Source organism: Dermochelys coriacea, chromosome 14 (assembly GCF_009764565.3).
Source record: "Dermochelys coriacea isolate rDerCor1 chromosome 14, rDerCor1.pri.v4, whole genome shotgun sequence".
Taxonomy (NCBI): domain Eukaryota; kingdom Metazoa; phylum Chordata; order Testudines; family Dermochelyidae; genus Dermochelys; species Dermochelys coriacea.
Window position 1 is genome coordinate 1,936,329 of NC_050081.1, and position 20,083 is coordinate 1,956,411.

A 20,083-nucleotide genomic window follows, 5' to 3' on the forward strand; every position below is an offset into this window, starting at 1 on the left:
GTCATTGGGGGTTCTCTCGGGGTCTGCAGTGTCCCCCATCTGCGCAGAGCCAGGGCAGCACACAGAGGGAACACACACGCAGCCAACTGTTATCAACATTGAAGAGAGCAGAGCACCACGCCGGTGACATCCGACACCAGGAACGGAGCCCAACAATTGCAGGATAAGATAGGGCCATGAACTTAGCACCCTACTTCTCCTTATTAGCACTGGTTCTGTGCAATTTGTTTTAGTCTCTACGCGCAGGGGCAGGAAGATGTTTACTTCCTTGGGGTTGGTGCTTGCTGTCCTCTCACTAGGAGCCTGTGCTCCTCTGCAGGACAGAGGCAGCCGCAGCAAACTCCTGCTGGTCTCCTTCGATGGCTTTCGCTGGAACTACGACCAGGACGTGGAGACGCCCAATCTGGATGCCATGGCGAAAGATGGGGTGAAGGCACGTTACATGACTCCTGCCTTCATCACCTTGACCAGCCCATGCCACTTCACCCTGGTGACTGGTAAGCTCCTGTAAATCCCCTTAGGCAGAAATGGGGAGCCGGCTGGGGGAGGGGCATGACCAAAACCCCCAGCACAGAAGGATTCCTCTGTCTTGTCCTTCTCATGCACTGAGGACACATCCAACTTGCACCAATGACACCCCTGCTGTGACCTCTGCCCCCACTTCACAGCATCCCCAAGGCTGCTACTGCCTATTTGTTCAGCCTTCAGCAAAGGGCCTAACTGCACTGAACAGACGTTTCTTTGCTGGCCTCTTGGGTGGACACGGAAGATGGATTTCGCTGCACTTAAAGGCAAGGTAGCTGCTCAGCTCCTACTGCAGTGGCACTGATGTCCCAGTCATGCCAGTTCTGTGGCCATGTTAGTGCATTGGGTGGCATCTGATTGCAGAAACCCCCAAAGACCCCCATGGGGATGGAGACTGTACAAAACATAGCGGGAGACCTGACCCATGCCGTCAAGGCCTTCCAGTCCAAGGCCAAGCCCGCTGAAGGAAGGGGAAGGGAGCAAGCAAAGGGACCTGTATGCTGGAGGCCTGGGGCTTGTTATTCCCATCTCCCATAGGTTTGCTTTATTTTTATTGCAAAAACGTAGTTGTAGTTTTTGTGGGGGGGGTGTGCTCAGAGCTGAGGTCAGGAAGAGGAATGGATTATCGCAGCAGGAGAGGGGAGTGGTAAAGAGAGAGGGAAGGGGGACGCAGGGCAGCCAAGAGGAGCAGTGGCAGGAGGTAAGATGAAGGCGATTAAACCCAACAACAGTATGGCAAATGCCAAACAAGCTGCGGTGTTGAGAGTGGTGGTGCAGGAGGCTCCGAAGGCTCCACCCGCTGCTGCTGTTTGCTATGTGGTGGGTGGGGAGGGCACTGGGCCCAGTGCCCTGTGCTCGTCCTTCTGGGTCTGGGGCAGTGCAGAGGGGTCTAGGAGGCATTCCCTGTGAGACGCTCCCTCTGCATATCTCTGCCTACCCTCTGCTCCTGGTGAGGTTTGCTTTCAGGTTGGTGAATTGCTAGGCTTAGGGATGGGAGGAGGGAGAGAGAGAGAAGGGGGTGGGGTATCAGCCTGGCATTGACCAATTGCTCATCTGTAGCCTCCTTCATGAACTAGCCTCCCACCTGTGCCAGATGTGGCAATTTCCTGCAATATTCCTGAAAAACCTTATTGAACTAAGTATCCATATCCTTGGGGTCCATTACATTAAAAGCAACATGTAAGTATAATTGTGGACTGGGATTATGTGTAACCTCTCAGGGTGGAGAGATGTGACGTGAGGCATGGCAGTTCCAAAGACTCTATTAAAAACTGGCCAGATCAGACAGGACTTTGGGGACAATACAGGTAAGTCGAACCCTAGGGAAGACCTAGGGCGAGATCACTACAAATTCCCCACCGCTGGTTATGCAAAACCCTGCCTTTTGGAGCTCCGCCCTCAGGAGAGGGCTGTGTCAGCTAATCACCTGTTCCCAGAGATCAAAGCACGGTGTTGTATCAAGAAATGGATGAACTGCCTAGGTGGCTGTTATGGTTCTGAGTCTGAAACAGAGATAAATTTGTGACCGGGGGAAAAGCCAGCTGTGGGTTTTGAAGGACTGACACCTACCAGAGCCAGGGTTGGACTTGAGGTGACCTCTGGTAAGCTTTTTAGCATGCATGTAGATTCTTTTTTTTGGGGGTTTAATGTGTTCTCTGTAATGCTTTCGCCTTGGGAATAAATGTGCTTGCTTAGAACCGTGGGTATCTTGCAGCTGCTGATAATACACTTCATAGCCTTTGGAGAGACAGCAAAGTGCAGGTGCTGGCCGCTAGACAGTCTGGCTTGCTGGGAATTGCAGGGTAAGGCAGGAGATTGCACAGCCTTAAAAATCCCACTCAGGAGGGAAAGAGATTCAGGTCTCCACCCAAGAGAGGTGGCAACTGGGAGATGGAAACCTTTATGTGGGTATCCCTGGTGGAGGCGAATACAGGTGCAATTACCCTGAACCTGCCTCCACCCCTACCTCTCTCTGTCTCTCCCGGCAGGGAAGTATGTAGAGAATCACGGCGTGGTTCACAACATGTGGTACAACACCAGCACCGGCCAGAAGTTACCCTATTACAATACACAGGGGGTCTCCAAGTGGTGGGATAATGGCAGCCTGCCCATCTGGATCACAGCACAGAGACAGGTAGGTGGCTGCAGCCTCCTTCTCAGGCTCACACTCCTCCCTGGCATTCCTGAGAATAACCAGCAGCACTTTGTCCTCCCCTTGCACGGGGCTCAGAGGCACTCCTCAGACAGCCCCCCCCCCCGCACAGGGAGGGAAGCAGTATCCCCAGGCTACAGATTGGGAACAGGGGCACACAGTGAATCAGTGACAGAGCCAGGACTAGAACCCAGGACTCCAGACTCAGAGTCCTGTGCACCAATCATCAGATCATCCACACACACACACACACACACACAGAGTTACTGACCCACAAGGGAGTGGGAGACTCCAAACAGTTACTTAGAACCTTTAAGAACTTCACAGCTCCTGAATGTTAGTAGCCACCTTTTGAAAAGGCCTCCAGAAATGCACCCAGCATCTGTGCAAACATGCCTGCTTGCACGCTCAGAAATCTGTGCGCGTACCGCCAGGGAGCAAGGTGCCTAACTGTCCAGTTGCACCCAATTTGCACGCACAGGTCTGTGGCATACAGACAGGTATATCTGCCATCCTGCAAGCACAGTTCAGCAGCCCTTTGGAAATGTGGCCCTAGAAGTTTGAGTTTCATCACCAGTCCAGATGAGTGAAATCATTATTCCAGTATTGTGCTGGTTGCATTGCCACAACGTGTATAATATTCCACTGGACTGTAACATTTTCGTTCACTCCAGTGAACACTCTGCTGCCCCATTTTCAGAAGATGGTTATTCTTGGTGCTATGATCAGCAACAACATCCAAAGAGAACCTCATTTTTTCCACTTGGGATTTCACAGGGTCTAGTTCAGCCACATTTCAGGAAGGGAAGGCAGAATCCTTGATGTTACTCACCAAGCTTTTAGCCCCACTTAGCAATGGATGTTGTATTTTTAAACGCATTGCAAATATCCTATGGTAAATGCGAGTTAAAAATGCCAGAATGTTGAAAGTAGAGGGAAATCCATCTAATAAGACAACAAGGGGGACATCTGAATTATCCAAGTAACTCACCTAAACAAAGCTTTTCCAAACTTTACTAACATCACTGTGTGCCTTTGCAGCTTAAATTGAAACATGCTCATATGGCTTGGGTGAAATTCACCATTGGCAGAGGGACAGCACAAAAAGTCTATGCACCACTTAAAACCACAAGGCCCATGCACCATTTCAGTCCCCCTTGAGTCCCTAGAACGCCACTTAAATTCCATTTGAGGGCTCAAGTGGGACTTAAGTTGTCCTGAATTGGTGCATAGACATTGTGGTGGCCCACTGCATTTTACCCTCAGGGCCCCATCTAGTTATTGCATAACAGGTAAACTCACAATTTAGCGTGATTTTAAAAATACCCAAACAACATAAAAACCCAAGATGTGACTTGACATTTCCTGGCTGCTCTTTGCCTGCCACACACAATTGCAATCTGTGACCGGTCACAGCCATGTTAACACCTCTCACTGCCATTGCCAGGCCAGTTAGACCACACGTCCCGCCCCAACAAAGTGGCTGCAACAATTGTGATCTTTCCGTTACAAAGAGCAGAACAGTCAAATCAGTTTAAGAGGTAAATTTCAGTCCCATTAATGCAGCTCTCCAGGTTATCCACGTCTTGTATAAGAAGCTGCAGCTGGATTGTGAAAATTGGAAACTATACCTTGAGCCTGCAATATATTGTTTAAAGGCCAGGCCACATTTCCTCAGAGCCCTGTCCAGCCATTTTTGGGTGGCAGCATTAGGATGTGATCTTGTGTCCAGGGAAAAATTCCCACTGACTTCAGGGGACTTTGGTTCAAGACCTAAGGCAGGGCTCAAATATTCTACTTCAGAAGAGCCCTTTTAGACTCCTACAATCATAATCGGGCTAGAAGGGACCACAAGGAGTCATCTAGTCCATCCCCCACTCCGCCCCGACCTGTACGACCATGTATACCTTGTCCAACTCCAGCCATGTGGCTCAGTGGTTATGCACATGCTGAAGTGCTTTACTGGAGAGGGGCCAGAGAACCCCAGGGGATACACAAATACGCCACTAATTATCAAGTTACAGCGTAGTATTACTAACATCCATGGGGAAAAACTCAGAGCAGAGGAATGTTGGGATGGGAGTGTTTCAGACTAATCACTCTTCTAAAGGGCAAATAAGGAAAACCTTACAGAGACACAGGGAGAGGCATAAGGGGAGGTGAGTGGTTGGGGGGAAGGAAGGGATACATGGGTGGTTGGACAGACTGAAGTGAGTAACTGGGGGGGAAGTTTCTGGCCTGAAATGTCATTCTGGCTAACAGGGCTTAAAGACGGGCTCCCTCTTCTTCCCCGGGGGGAGAGCAACCTACCAAGGTGAGCAGGTGAATGTGAAGAAAGTGGAGTCCTTTTTCCACAATTACAGCAATGAAACTGAATGGATGCAGAACATTGACACTGTCATGAACTGGTTCCTAGAAGACAATCTAGACTTAGTCACTCTCTACTTTGGGGAGCCAGACTCCACAGGACACAAGTATGGCCCTGAATCCCAAGAGAGGAAAAACATGGTCAGACAGGTGGATCGAGCCGTCGGTTACCTAAGGAAACGCATCAAGGATAATGGCTTGGAGTCGACACTCAATCTGATCATCACATCTGACCACGGGATGGACACGGTCATAAAGGAGAATGAAATTTACCTCCGCACAGTGCAGAACTTCTCCTTCCAGGACATCCAGTTTGAAATCTTGGATTATGGACCAAATGGACTACTGGTGCCAAAAGTAAACAAACTAGACCAGGTGTACCAGGTCCTGAAAAACGCCCACCCAAAGCTCCATGTCTACAAGAAGGAAGAGTTCCCAAAGAGATTCCACTATGCAAACAACACCAGGATCACTCCCCTGATGATGTACAGTGACCCAGGATATGTGATCCATGGGGTAAGCTGCAGACACATTCTATTGTCTAAACTTGGACTTGCCTTTCTCACCCTCTTTCCTTATTGTGCAGCAGCATCAGTCTCTTGTTTGTGGCACCCGGTCTGCTCCCCTCCCTGAAAACAGAAAGAGAAACACAGATGTAGAATCCAGCTTCTAGTGAAATGAATTTGCCCACTGTGTTACAAAGCAGAGTCTTCTCTCCCTGTACAGCCCCAAAGGTTAGAACAGAGCATCCCTCAAGGACATCTCTTCTGATTTGGGAGCCTAGACTCAGGGTTCACATAGACCACAAAGTAAGGTGTAACTGTAGGGTGGGTAGACATAGCTACACTAGCTTTAATCCAAATAGCTTTAATCCAACTATCCATAGTACAACCCTGCTGAGGGTCTTGAGTACATACCCAGGTGGCTAGCCCCCACTGAAGTCTGTGCCACAATGTCTTCACTACTAATGTTACTTCACTACTAGCTATATTAGAGCTAATCCAGGTATGCTTACCTGTGCTACAATTACACCTTCATTTGCAGTGAAGGCCTACCCTAAAGAAAAGGGACCAAGGTCCAAATCATCAAGTCACTGTTCCTGGAAAGATTGAACAAAGACCTCCTTCAAACCTAGTCCTACTTGGGGAAATCCTAAATGCTCGCACAGCAAAACAAAGCACCTAACATTGTACAGTTTGGGACAGGGGGTTGCTGCAGGTCAGGACTCAGGTGCACCGGCAGAGCTGGGGGGGAAGAGGCAGGTAGGACTAGCAGAGGATGAGCTCCAGGCCAGGATTCAGATGTACTGATCTTTTATGATGGGAGCTTGCACAGAACTGACCTTCTTTAAGACAGCTAGAGTTCTCAGGCCCTCGCTGTCACTTAATGACTCTAAAAGGACCCTAAATCTGGCAGAACACAGTGGCTGATACCCAGTACCAAGGATGGATACACTCTAGCAGCATTCCTGCTTTTCCTCCACCAGAATCTGGTCTGGGTGTCAGAAGATTGAGTAAAAATTAAGGGGCTTGTAGGTTTGGGTCCTCACTGACACTTCTCTTCCCTGCAGAGACTCAAGGTCCAGTTTAACAAGGGGGAGCATGGCTTTGACAACGAAGATATGAACATGAAAACCATCTTCCGGGCTGTGGGACCAGCCTTCAAGAAGGGGCTGGAGGTGGAGCCATTTGAGAGCGTGAATATCTATGCCCTCCTCTGCAACCTGCTGGGGATCACGCCTGAGCCACATGATGGGTCCCTGAGCATCATGCAGCCCATGCTGTATGATTTGTCTAATCCTGGGGCAGGTAACCAACTCCTCTCACATTTCAGCACAGTGCTTGGGGCTCATAGGCGCTGGAACTAGAGATGCCGGGATGCTGCAGCACCCCCTGGGTTTTACACGGGTCCTGGCTGCTGGCCCCGCATCCACCCCCAGCTGCGGCCCCAGACTCAGCCCCCTTACCCCTGTCCAGGTCCCCCCCTCCCAGAGACACGGCCCTGCTTCCAGCCCCAGCTCAGGGGCAAGGGGCAAACAGGGGTAAGGGGGCTAGCTTTCAGCATCCCCCTCTTAAAAAGTGTTCCAGTGCCACTGTTGGGGCTCACGGGGCACCCTCTGGTTACCCTGGACTCTGTGGGGGGACTCACTTGCATCTCTGTCTCTTGGGTTTAGGGGCAGGCACTGTTTAAGATTAAGCCATTCCAAAGGCACATTATCCAGCTGAAAGAAAAGGAGTACTTGTGGCACCTTAGAGACTAACAAATTTATTTGAGCATAAGCTTTCGTGAGCTACAGCTCACTTCATCGGATGCATTTGGCACCTCCCGGTTTGTGGGCTGGAGAAACCAGCTACTGATGGATTCTTGTTGGAACATTGACACCTAGTGACAAAACACCTTCATTGCCATTTCTTATTCCTTCTCCCATTCCCCACCCGCATCTCTCCTCCCCCACGCAAGAAGTGTCTCTCTGAGAAATCTGTCCTGGGCATTTCTTTCGTTAGCAGGAAGGACTTAACAGAATTCCTTCCTCTGGGAACTGGGCATGCTCCCTCCATTTGTGTGAATGATGGGTAAACAGACAGCAGGCTGAAAACCTGGCATCTTGCAGTGTTGTGCATGCATTCCTCTGCGCCTGCCAGGCCAACAGGCCTTGATTACACTAAAAACATTCACCATTTTTTGGGCAGAGGTGCTCTGAGCAGGATTAGACATGACACAGTGGTTAAACACACCCACATGTGGAGTCTACTCTAGGGAAGTGGTGGATTCTCCATCTCTTGGAGATTTCAGATCCAAACTGGATGCCTTTCTGGAAGATGCTTTAGCCAAATACAAGTTATTGAGCTCAACGCTGGGGTAACAGGGTGCAATGTAATGGCCTGTGATATACAGGAGGTCAGACTAGATGAGCTAGGAATCCCTTCTGGCCTTAGACTTAATGAAATTTGTATTTCCACTGTCAATCTCCCGAGCACAGCTGTATGGGTACAGAAACACCCTGGAATTTTCCCAACAGAAACACTCATTAAAATCAGACCTATGAGGAGCTCAATGATACCTACATAAGCGTAACAGAGCCATAGTGAACATTGCCAGGCTTATGTAGACCCTCTAATTGTGCAACTAAGTTAGCTTCATAGTTAACCATTGCAGCCTCTTAACTGCACCTAAAGGACAGCTCTACTGAGGGCTGCAAGCAAGCTGGGTAGCACATGGGCTGCTGATTAGTAATTCAAATATATACCTGAGAGAGAAGAGAATTTCTCATATACACGTCTACATTGCTCTGTAAAGACAGCCTAGACCATTCTGACAATCAAATTAGTGCAGGAAGTGAATCACCAGGATAGAAATGTGTGTACCATATTGTACTACAGGTGCCCAAAACCCTATGAATCATGTTATCTGAGATAGCATATGGACCTCCGTAATTAAATACTCTGCCATACTCAAGGCAGAGAGTGATCCCACTGAGTGGGCTGGGCAGTTCAGACCCCTCAGTGCTAGTGTACCTGGCTCGCTGCAGACTTAGGGAGAGGTTACTGCACTAGTTGTCTCAAAATTTCTGTTGTTAACCCCTACTGTTAAGCAAATAAATTGAAAGCTGAGATTCTGGAGCTCAATTCTGCAGAAAAGGGCAAGGTCTGTAGATTATACCCTGATGTCTGTGTACAAGGGAGCACAGCTGAGGTAGTACAAGCAACTCGGTCTTTAGGATTTCCTGACAAAACAGCTTTAGAGATCTAAATTACATAGTTAATGGAATTTGCTACTTTTTTAAAGGAAAAAGATCCATCATGTGGATTTACACAGTTATGCACCAGTTGGACACACCGTCCCTTGCACAGCACACAACCAACAAGAGGGAACCCTTCCCTTGGGTAACTTCAGAACTCTGAAGCTCTCACTTCCCAAGATGTGAAGCGAAAGATGGAAGGTCCTAGCAGAGTCCTTGCCCATTCACATTCCCACCTTCACTAAAGTTTTTGCCACTGTCCACCTAAGTTAGCCACGTGCGCATGCTTCAACAGCTTAGCAAGAAACCTTGGTGAAACACACTGTGCAGCTGGAGAGGGAGCTATCCCATGGCTCGTACCTTGATCAAAACAAACTGAATTTTCAGCAGAGCTGTGCAGGCACTTTTATCTCCCACACCAAATTTTCAGGCTAGTTTCATACCAAATTTCCACTTTCTATCCCCAGCTATTTTGATGCCGCATACATAGAATATATTGTTGCATGTGTGTTTTTAGAATGTGGAAAGTATGTGCAGGCATGTGTTTGTGAACTAAAATATTCTGCTCCAAAAGCAAAATCTTCAGGAAATGAGAAGTGACAAAAAACAGAAGGCATGAATAGAAATGCTACAGCCACCTGAACTAGAGAGGATCCACCCCACAGAGTGCAAGAGTCCAGCTCCATAGCCCCAGGGTCTGCTTATGGCCTTGCTCTCCTCGCTGGTTCTAAGTTACTCACATGTCTACACCCTTGGTCCCTAGCTGCCTGGCACTACAGCCCTGCTCCACACAGGCAGAAGCCACTCAAACTAACCTGAATTTCCTTAGGAATCGTAGGATCTGGTGCTCTCTCCACTTGCCCCAAGAAGCCGCAGCTGGTAGTGGGAATTGCCATGGTGCTGGGACTCTGGCTCGGGATATACTAATGCCCTGCTATGCAGAGGTGAGTAGCTCATTCTAAGGATGCCAAGAAGAGCGGAGGAACTGCTGACTGGCCAGCCCTGTGTGCCCTGCTCTCTCTCTCCCTTTTGCTGTAGACTAGTTGGTTCTAACAGGGACAACTCCCCAGTCCTCTACTCCCTCTGCAAAGCTCTGGCTATGCCATCGCTGGTTGCTGCACTTGGTGGAGTTGCACTGTAGGTTGTTACTTTCTGCCAAGGTTATTTACTGCCCTGCTCAGCGTTGCACCATCCAGAGATCCTTGCCTGGCTCATTCACCGTTTAGGAGCTAGGGCTGAGCCTCCCTCCAGATAGACTCCCTTGCCAGACCTGATAGCTATCGATTCCTCTTCCAGAGCTAGGGCGTGTGTTGTAGGTCACATTAACAGAAGCGTGATTTTCTAACTCCAGAGCTGTTTGCCACAGTCTCTGCATAGGTATGGAATAAGTAAAAGTGCTGTTGTATTTTCATATTTTGACAGTTACAGCGAGTTCCCTGTGGCCCTAGAAGAAAATCCCTGTGTACAGAGCTGGGGAAGAACATCTTGAGAAGGCAGCCAATCCCGGTTTCACTGCAGGATGTGGAGCAAATCAGAGACCTGCAGCAGGACTGGGATCATGCAGGGCCTGCTGCAATGATAGGGGGCTGGGTAAAATGTACTTTAGTGTGGGTGGGATTGGCTGGGCAAAAAAACCTCACACTGAAGTAATTTGTGGTCAATGGTTTAAGCAAGATTTGTTTTATTCTTTTAGTGGTAAAATTACGTCCGATTCCATTTGTATAACCCACTGGTTTTGTTTTTTTCAGTAGCATGGGAAAAATCTGTCTCTCTTGTGGGCTCTAAGGTTTTTACAGCTAGGAGCAGGATAAAAATGCAAGAAACAATGTAGGAGCGGGTGGGGTGGGTATTGCAGGTTGCGATGGGAGCGGGATTTAAAAAATAGTCCCACGCAAGGTTCCAGAGCAGCCCTCTCTGACACAGCCCCAAGCGATAGAACTATCTGCCCGAGCTACAGTCCCAGCACCGAGAGAGCCACCCCTTTCCTAGCTCTTGGACTTTATTATTTATTGAATGGGCATCACTACAGGGACTTGCTGTCTGGCTCTGGCCACGTCTCTCCACCTCCCTGCCTCAGGCGTTCGGGGGGACACGCATCAGGCCCCATGCAGATGAGGGATAGCGAAGGCACATGAAGCAGTTTGGCCGCTAAACTTAAGTGCTGAACACTGAAAGCCCACAGATGCTGTGCAGAGGAGTGTAACTGTGACCCTGAAAGGCTCAAAAGCCTGACAACAAATAAAAAGGCCCCAGAATGCATTAGTCAGGTAGTGTACTCATCATCCAGAGCACCCCCTTGCAGCGGGGTGCAATGCCACAAGAGGCCCTTGTCTCTGGCACCTCCCACAGGCCATCTGCCTCTCACCTGGCCTTCCTGTTCTCAGCCCTGTAGCCCTGTCACATGAAGTTCAGTCCCCCTCTGGGGAATAACAGAGGCAACCGACAGCACAAGCTAAACCTCCAAATAATAATTCTTCCACCCATCTCATCAGCCCCTGGAATAGTCTTGGCCCTCTCAGGAGTCTGACCCTGACCCTGCAGGAGAAACCTTCCTTCTCTGCAGTCCTTCCTTCTAGGCTGCACTCCCAACTCTGTTTAAGGGTCCTTCCGATTCCCTGCAGCTGGGATGGCTAATTATCATTGCCATATCACCATCAGCTGGGGGCTGCTGGTAGGTCACAGGCAAGGCTGAGCCAGACTTTTGCCTTACAGGGCCAGCCAGCCTGTGACAATATTTTTTTAAAATCTCATGATGTTTGGAGACAGTCTCCTGACTTTGAGGCTTGATTCCCAGATACCTGAGGTCAACACTACCGTAGTCACCATATTTACACTGCAGCTACGTTTCTGGCACCTTTCCTTCTCGGTGCCAGACAAATCATAGAATATCAGGGTTGGAAGGGACCCCAGAAGGTCATCTAGTCCAACCCCCTGCTCAAAGCAGGACCAAGTCCCAGTTAAATCATCCCAGCCAGGGCTTTGTCAAGCCTGACCTTAAAAACCTCTAAGGAAGGAGATTCTACCACCTCCCTAGGTAACGCATTCCAGTGTTTCACCACCCTCTTAGTGAAAAAGTTTTTCCTAATATCCAATCTAAACCTCCCCCATTGCAACTTGATACCACCCCAAACCTTCCCCCGTCATGGTCTGAATCCTTCCCTCCTGGAAATTTGGACTCTTGGACCTGAGACCATCTGCTGGGATGACAAGGAAGATAATGAAGTAATTTTTGTGCCAGCACTGGAGGGGGTTTATTCTTAACTCCTGGCCTCAGCTTTGTTGTTTAGTGCATTGGCTCAGTCAGAAGCCAGATGAAGGAGCAATAAACACAAGCCCAGAGGCCTGATTTCTGCTGAAATTACTGAAGTAGGGGGAAAATCTCCTGCCTTCCCCATTCCCAGTGGCAGGAGAACTTCTAAAAAGCTGAAGAATCTGCAGGAAACAACAAAGTCCTGGGGCTGCAGATGGCCTGGGTGGTGCACCGCAAGATTCTTCTTTTTGGCAATGCAGACAGGTGTGTCCCCTTCACCATCAGCCTCTGCCCCTGCACTCTCCACTGATTATCTTTTCCACAGCCTCAGATCTCTTCTTCTGTCTCTCCCTCAGAGCACATATCATGTTTTTGCCCCATTTTCCTCCCAGCACATGCTACAGGCCAGATTGGTTCCAGCAGGATTCTTCTACAGCCCTGTCATCATTAAGGAAATTCAGACCATTATAACTGCATCAGCAAGGCTATTCTGGTGAAACCCCTTATGTAGATCACCAGGCAGCTTGTCAGTTAGTCTTTGCTTTCTGTCCTAAAATGGTGAGGGGTGTTGCTGATCAACAGTTGCTGTATTCCACCCAAGAAGTGGCTGCATTCTAGGAGCAATCAAAGTGATTCCAGGATAGTTTGCAGCATTGGCTTGGAAAGCTTGTAGGGAATCTGAGCTATGACTATATTCATTACCAGCCAGACCCCAGGCACGGCTCTACAGAGGGACAATTTGACAGATGGGAGGAAGTTTGCCCCTCACAGTCAGAGGTTGCAGGAATCCATGCAGGTTAGGGCAGCCCTTACTGCTCCCCTAAATCGCACTCCTGCTTTGGTGGCTCTTATGGGGCTTTGCAGGAGTGGAGAATGGCTGTAGCACATGTCTGCCCTGCCACAGTGTGCCCCATGCACCTGGGGAAGTGGGGTAGCTCTGCACTGGAAGGTAGGGGCTCACTGCCCTGGGGGTGCTTATGGCAGAGGGAAGAGTGTCAGACCAGTCCTTGCATCAGCCAAAGAGAGTCAGGCCCAGCGACTGAACAGCAAAGGTGGAAGGACCAGAAGGGTGCAGTACTGGGCCTGCCAAACCATGATGCCTTCTCACAGGCTCTGGCAGGAACCAATGGCCTGAGAGACGCAGGAATAGCCCAGAGAACTGGCCGACTTCCCTGCTCTTAACAAGAGAGGTTCCAGTGCCCAGGGCCATGCTGGACACATGCCAGCTGGTGTTCGTGCTCCGTCACTCCTGCCAGCAGCAGCAGTCACAAACTTCTTAATGTCAAGCAGTTGAGGTACCTTCAGTATGAACAGCCCCTATGGGAAACCGCACTTCCGTGCGTCATCGCCAGGCTCGGAAGACAGGGAGCCGGACATCTCTGATGCATTTAGAAAACCTCACACCCTTTCCCTGCACTTCCAGCTGTGGCATTGCTGGCTGCACAGCAGCTGCACCAAGCCCCAGCCCAGACGCTAAACTGCCTCCCCCTAGCCTTGTGCCTCAGCTCAGGGGCTTGATGAACCTCAGTTGCCATAGTGACTGGCGGAGCTGCTTTCACCCACGAACAGGGCAAAGCCAGACACACACAGGAAGAAAGTGTGCTGGGGGGGGCCGGGCTTGCACTGCGGAATGGAAATAGCCCGTTATGCAAATGCTGCAGAGGTTCCTGCTGGGGGAGCAACGTGGGCCAGAGCCAAGAATGTGACAAATACTAAAACCAAATAGCGACAATACAGTTTAGCAGCTTCTACAGTAACATCACCTCCTGCTTTGCACAGGACGGTATTATCAGCACCATTTGACATATATAGGGAAACTGAGGCACAGAAAAGTGATTTGATGGACTCATGGTCACACACACAGTCAGTGGCAAAGTCTGGAATATAACCCGGGAGTCCTGAGCCTTGGTCTGCTGGGATTCCAGAGTGGAAGTGCTGCGTGGCACTTGGTGTGTGGGGGGGTGTGTATGTAGTCCATGCTAGCTGGTCGCGTGATGTATATTGATGGGGATTGTGCGGGGTGGGGCATCCCAAAGCTGTCGTAGGGGGGTTGCAGGATTTGCCATACTCACTTCTGTGCTGCCTTCAGAGCCCAGCAGACTTTCACCCCAGCCAGGGGCTCCTAGCTGCAAGTCAGGGCCAGTGGTGGATTAACGCATGGGCCCATGGGTGCCCCAGCCATAGCAGGAGCCACAGAGTGGAAGCCCTGAGCCCTGGCAGGAGCTGGGATGGGGAAGGGGGGTGGCGGGAGGGGACACAGAAGCCCTAAGCCTGGGTAGCCCAGAGCCCAAGCAGGAGCCATCAGGGACAACAGCCCTGAGCCTGGGCCCCCTGAGCCAGGCAGGAGTTGCGAGGGCTAGAGGTGCGGTGGGTGGCAGGTCCCTGAGCCTGAGCAGGAGCCACAGGGAGTGGAGGCCCTGAGTTCAGGCACCCCCAGCCCTGGAAGGAACCATGTGGGGAGGCAGCATCCCCAAGCTTGAGCACCCGGAGCCTGGGCAGAAGCCAAGAGAGGCTGGCGGTTGCAGCCCTGGAGCTCAGGCATCCCGAGCCCTGGTAGGAGCCAGGGGGAGCCCAGAGCTGGGCAGGAGGCAGCTGCAGGGCCTAGAGCTGTGGAGAGGTGGCAGCCCCAGACCAGGTCCCTGAGCCCAGGCAGGAGCTGGAAGCCCCAAGCCTTGGCTGGACCCTAGGTGGCCCCCAGGTCCAGCAGGAACCACAGGAGGGGAGCAGCCCCCGCTGGCAGGAGCCATGGGGGAGAGGGAGCAGAAGCTCCAGAGCTCAAGCACCCCAAGCCCCGGCAGGAGTGGCGCATGGACAGAAGCCCTGAAACTAGGACCCAGGCAGGAGCTGCGAGGTCGTGGTGGGGGAGGGGCAGCAGTCCAGAGCCCAGCTCTGGAGCTGCTGGGGCACAAAAATGAGGGTGTACCACCCTCACTTCTGCGCTGCTGATGGAGGTGGGTCTGATCTCTCCCCATAACAGCCATGCAGGGGAAAGACAAGTCCTGTCCCTCCCAGCCCAGCTGATTTTGGGGAGATCGGATTTCACAGGACAAGGCTTATTTCGGGGTCTGTGACATGTTTTTCATGGCCATGAAAATGGAAGGGCCCTACTCATATGGGCAGCTTCTTATAGTGACCAACTTCCTGATTTTCTAAATCCTTTTCAAACAAGTTTCTTTTTTGCCCATTCCAAGTGGGATTGAAAACTTAGACAAGGCAATAGGGACTTTGCAAGGGAACCCTCAAGTGTACAAGGCAGACTTTGAAGGCAGAGACCCTTACGGTTGAAGAGTGAGTGGAACCCAGAGCCTCAGACATAACATGTTTCTCTGTTGGCTTCCTCCCAGGGCCACACTCACCCTGCTTCTCTCCTCCTCAACTTGCTTTCTCCCCGCCTTCTGGTTTCCCACAGACACATACAGCTGCATGCAAGTAAATAAATGCCCCATCACTTGCAGTTGCAATGAGTCTCGAGGAAAACCCCTTGGGTTACATGGATAAGTGTCTATCCAGGCCTTGCTATGGGCAATGGCTTTTATTGTTTAGCTATCACTAAATGAAGGGGCATCTAACTGCTCCTCATTTAGCCTGAATGAAGTTGGTTAGTGCACCCATCAATTTGTTACCAGGTCTGTGATTGATGGCTGCCATTAATACCTCCCAGCAGAACAGATCCCTCTGGAAAGACTGGAAGAATAAAGAACAAGGAGTGCTTGTGGCACTGTAAAGACTAACAAATCTGAGCATAAGCTTTCGTGGGCTACAGCCCACTTTATCGGATGCAACTTGATAATAAATAAAGGGATAATAAATAAGAATACTGGGATTGGAGGGTGAAAAGAAATGCATTAAGCTGCAGCAGCTTGGGGAAGATGGGAGGGTGCTATAAACAGGGCCAAACAAGGCCCAACTGTGGAAACCCATGTGGGGTGTCAAGGATTTCTGCTGCATGGGGTTCCATGCACAGAGACTCGCTGGTGTGGGTTGCACTGCAGCCCTTCAGATGTGCTGCAATACTGTTTGCAGACAGGCGATGGCTCCCAAGCTGTGTTGATGTCATCAACTGGGACAAGGTTTCAAACCCTGCAGAAAGCCACAGCAGGGTCAGAAGGCAGAGGAGAAACTTGTAATAAAACCACATCACATTTTCCCTGAATGTTAAAACTTGGAGGTTTGGTTGCTATGGAACTCGGAGTTACCTTGGGTTCTTACCCCTCTGGTGATAATGCTGGGTTGTCGGTAATAAGCTGCTCTCGGGTTTCAGATTAAAGGACTGATTTACATTGGAAGGCGTTCCCTGTGCTCCCAATGCTAGTCAGTAACAAATAAAATGCTAGGTTTCAGAGTAGCAGCCGTGTTAGTCTATATTCGCAAAAAGAAAAGGAGTACTTGTGGCACCTTAGAGACTAACAAATTTGTTAGAGCATAAGCTTTCGTGAGCTACAACTCACTTCCACCAAATGCATCCGATGAAGTGAGCTGTACCCCCCAAAACTTATGCTCTAATAAATAAAACGCTGCAGCTTTAAATGGAGCTGAACCAGACAGGATCTGAAATCCTGCCACTCCTGACCTTTGAGGTCGTGTGGACAGAGACCCAGATTCAGACTGCCTGGCTTTGGCTGCACTAGCACATGCAACAAACCCACAGTGCCCTGGACATATTCACATCCAAGCTGAACTTCAGAGTTTGCGTGCTGCCCTCCTGAGGACATCCCGGGGCCGAGATGCTTGAAAAGCAGTGCACTGCGAACCTGGCATATTTCACAGAGCAGAGATGAAGACATGGGCAGACCCACAGCTGGTTCACATAGCTTTGACAGTTCCACTGATGTCAATGGCATTGTGACACTTAACACCGGAGGGGTGTTCAACTATTTTTTTCATGGCCTCAGAGAGTGACCACCAACTCTTGCTGGTGGCTGCTCTAACAATTTTTCCTAAGATAATTAATTAACTTTAGGAAAAACAAATATGCACATGCATGTGTCCAAATTGTCATAATTTATTTTATTCTTTTGGCAAACTCAAAAACATACAACTGTCTATTCTTTATTGGACCTAAAGACACTAGAAACAAAAAATGAGGTGCTTTGCTTGTTCTTGTGTTGTTTCTTTTGGTTTTTTTTTGGTATTGCTTTTTAAGACTTGCTAGCTAGTAAGCCTGCTGCTGTGAAAAGCAATATTTATGTTTGTGAAGAATGATCACCAGAATCAGACTTGCAGGGAGGCAGTGAAAAGTGATATTAAACATACAAATATCACTTTTCCACAGCAGATTTACTCAGCCCCCGCAAGCTGGGGGACAAATTAAGCCCTGGATGGGGAGGTAGATAAGGAGGCAGTGGGGGCCAGGGGCAATGGATGAGGGGCCAGACGGGAGCAGCCAGGGCCGGGGGACAGAACCTGCCACCGCACAGCTGGAGCCTTCTGCCCACCACCCCAGGGCCGAAGCCTGATCCCCACCACCCCCAGGGAAGTGGGGAAACTCACACCGACTGCTTGCTCCTCTGGTGTTTCTGGGTCCAGAGGGGGACAGGACCCAACCCCTTCTGGCAGCCCCGGGAGAGGGTCCACTGCTCCTCCTCTCCAATTACTACCCAGGAGGCTGTGGCTGCAAGAAAAGCCTCTGGTGTCCACATTTGAGAAATGCTGCTTTCTCCAGAGCTGCTGTCAGCCTGGGCTGTGGCAACTTGCCTGGCCCCTCACTCCACTCTGGCTCTCACGTAGCTCATGGTTTTGTTAAGTGACACTTTAGCTAAAGCATTTAACAGACAAGCACAAAAACCTGACTGGACATGCTGGAGAGCGTGAAACTCCATTGGGCTAATGTGCAGAGCCCTCAGCAGGCCTGGCTGTGTCAGCAGCCCAGTGGGCTCAGCTAAGATTCCTCATTCAACTAGGAATTTTAGAGAGTCTTGTTTTTCCACCAGCCTTCCTATCACAGAGTAATTTGTTCCCCATTTGCCCTTCCCTCTTCATAGTGGGGGCAGTGCGGGGGGTGGGGGGGAAGAGTCACACAGCAGGGAGAGACCTGTTGGGTATTGCATCCCAGTTTGCTATGCATTTCCACTCCATTTGCTTTCTCTCTCTCCTGTGCTGGCAAGATGTTTGCTGCCCAGGGGTCCAAACCACTCCAAGACGGAAATGTAACAAAAATAACTATATTGCAGGGAAACTTCTGCCGTGCACAGAAAAGCTGCGTGCTAGAGCGACCAGCCTGGGGACATGTTCCAAGTGCCCCAGGGCGAGACATGGTCTCTGCCTGTCTGAGCTCAAGGTGCTGCATAGTTCTAGACATGACAGGGGCTCTGACCATTGGAACCATGGAAACTAAAGTTTCCCAATCACAGCTGCAGTGTGGTTTTCAGGGACAATGCAGTATGCAAATCCCTGCATTCTGATTGGTTCCTTCAAAAGAGAAGTCACCTTATGTCCACAACAAACATGGCTGCCACGGCATCTCCCCTCATCCAGAACGAACACAGGGATTGATGCTGAGAGCGGCTGAGCACTTGCAGCTCCCTTTGAAGTGGAGGGTATTGCGGGTGCTCCGCATCTCTTAGGATCCCATTGTTTTTAACCCGATGATTACTCAAAAATCCTGACCCAGTCGACATACAGAAAGGATAGAATGGACTCCCCGCCACAGAGGCAGCTGTCAACGCTCCCCCCTTCCATGCCAGGCCAAAGCACAAAGGCATCGACATCTTGTGAGCGGGCGTTCATTCCAAATGCCAGTTTGCCTCTCACCGTGTTATAGGAAAAAAAACAAACATCTGGGCAGAAGAGGAGACCAGGATCCATGGCGACAGCAACAAGTTCCTTGCACACGTTTGCCATGCTGAAGCGTGTGCTTCTTGTGCCACTCCATGCACACCCATTAACTCCCATGGGAGCTAAATGCTTGTGGTGAAAGTGGGGGGGGGGGGGGGAAATCCTGGCACTAGTATAGTGTGTGTTCTACCCTGCCCCGCATGCTGCATCGGTCCAGTCTGTGTAGCTGGACAGATGTTGGGGCAGAGACCGGCCATTACTCTAGCACAATGGGGCCCTGTTCTTGGTTGATCCCTAGCCACTACCGTAACAGTAACAATAGTTATCAGAGAAGATTAGACATGGAGGCTGGAACAGTTTTCATAGTGGGGGGGGGGGGTGCGGATGATGGAAACTATGTATTTGGTGTTATTACTACTTCAATCCAGGGGTGTGGCAGTTTCCTGGGCCCCTCAACTTCTAGCATCACTGAGATTAGCTCTCAATGTGAAAACCAGGGGGAGGGCAGATACCATAAACTGAAGTCCACACTTGAATTTAGGAACAGAATCGAGGGAGGAGTTAAAAGATGCATCTTGTGGATTCCCTGTTCTTTCCATAAGATTACAAATAGAAGAAGTCCCCCAGACACCCTTGTGGTTCAAATAACCATGTTTACTAGTTGTATACAAACACACAAGGCCTACCTATGTATGGACATTGCTGCTCTGTTATGTTCTGCAATAAGAGATGGAAAGTTGGGAAGGGCCCACTGAAGGCCTAACACACCCTTTAAAGCAAATGTGGGCAAATAATGGCCTGTGGGCCACATCTGGCCCACGGGACCCTCCTGCCTGGCCCCTGAGGCTCACCCCTGGCCCTCCCGTGCTGTTCCCTCTCCCCCACAGCCCCGGCACCCCGCCCTGGCAGCTTGGCTGTAGGGCCGCCAGCCACCGGTGCTCCAGGCAGCGCGGTAAGGGGGCAGGGGAGTTTGGGGTGGTGGTCAGGGGGTGTGGATAGGGGGTCAGGGCAGTCAGAGGGCAGGGGACTTGAATGGGGGCAGGGGTCCCAGTAGGGCAGTCAGGAATGAGAGGAGAGGTTGGATGCGGTGGCAGGGGGCAATCAGGGGCAGGGGTTCTGGGGGCAGTCAGAGGCACAGCCTGCCACAGCCTCCCCTAACTGGCCCTCCATACAATTTCTAAAACCCTGATGTGACCCTCAGGCCAAAAAGTTTGCCTGCCCCGCTTTAAAGGAAAAGCGATCAATTCCTATACGCTACACAGGCCCCTCGATATTT

At 50.4% G+C, this 20,083-nt stretch overlaps 1 protein-coding gene across 1 annotated transcript; it reads left to right on the forward strand.

Annotated features, from left to right (window-relative positions):
• The first annotated feature begins 256 nt into the window (after positions 1-256).
• ENPP7 (ectonucleotide pyrophosphatase/phosphodiesterase 7) lies at positions 257-9,710 on the forward strand. Its single transcript, XM_038371984.1, has 5 exons — positions 257-497; positions 2,514-2,659; positions 4,940-5,560; positions 6,615-6,852; positions 9,622-9,710. The coding sequence occupies exons 1-5, from the start codon at positions 257-259 to the stop codon at positions 9,708-9,710; spliced, it is 1,335 nt and encodes a 444-aa protein (XP_038227912.1).
• Positions 9,711-20,083: the final 10,373 nt, after the last annotated feature.

Excerpts from the sequence above, each read along its gene's own strand:
- ENPP7 (XM_038371984.1), top strand. The coding sequence starts at position 257 with ATGTTTACTTCCTTGGGGTTGGTGCTTGCTGTCCTCTCACTAGGAGCC. Across the intron at positions 498-2,513 it reads CCACTTCACCCTGGTGACTG|GGAAGTATGTAGAGAATCAC; the intron begins GTAAGCTCCTGT and ends CTCTCCCGGCAG. Across the intron at positions 5,561-6,614 it reads CAGGATATGTGATCCATGGG|AGACTCAAGGTCCAGTTTAA; the intron begins GTAAGCTGCAGA and ends TCTTCCCTGCAG.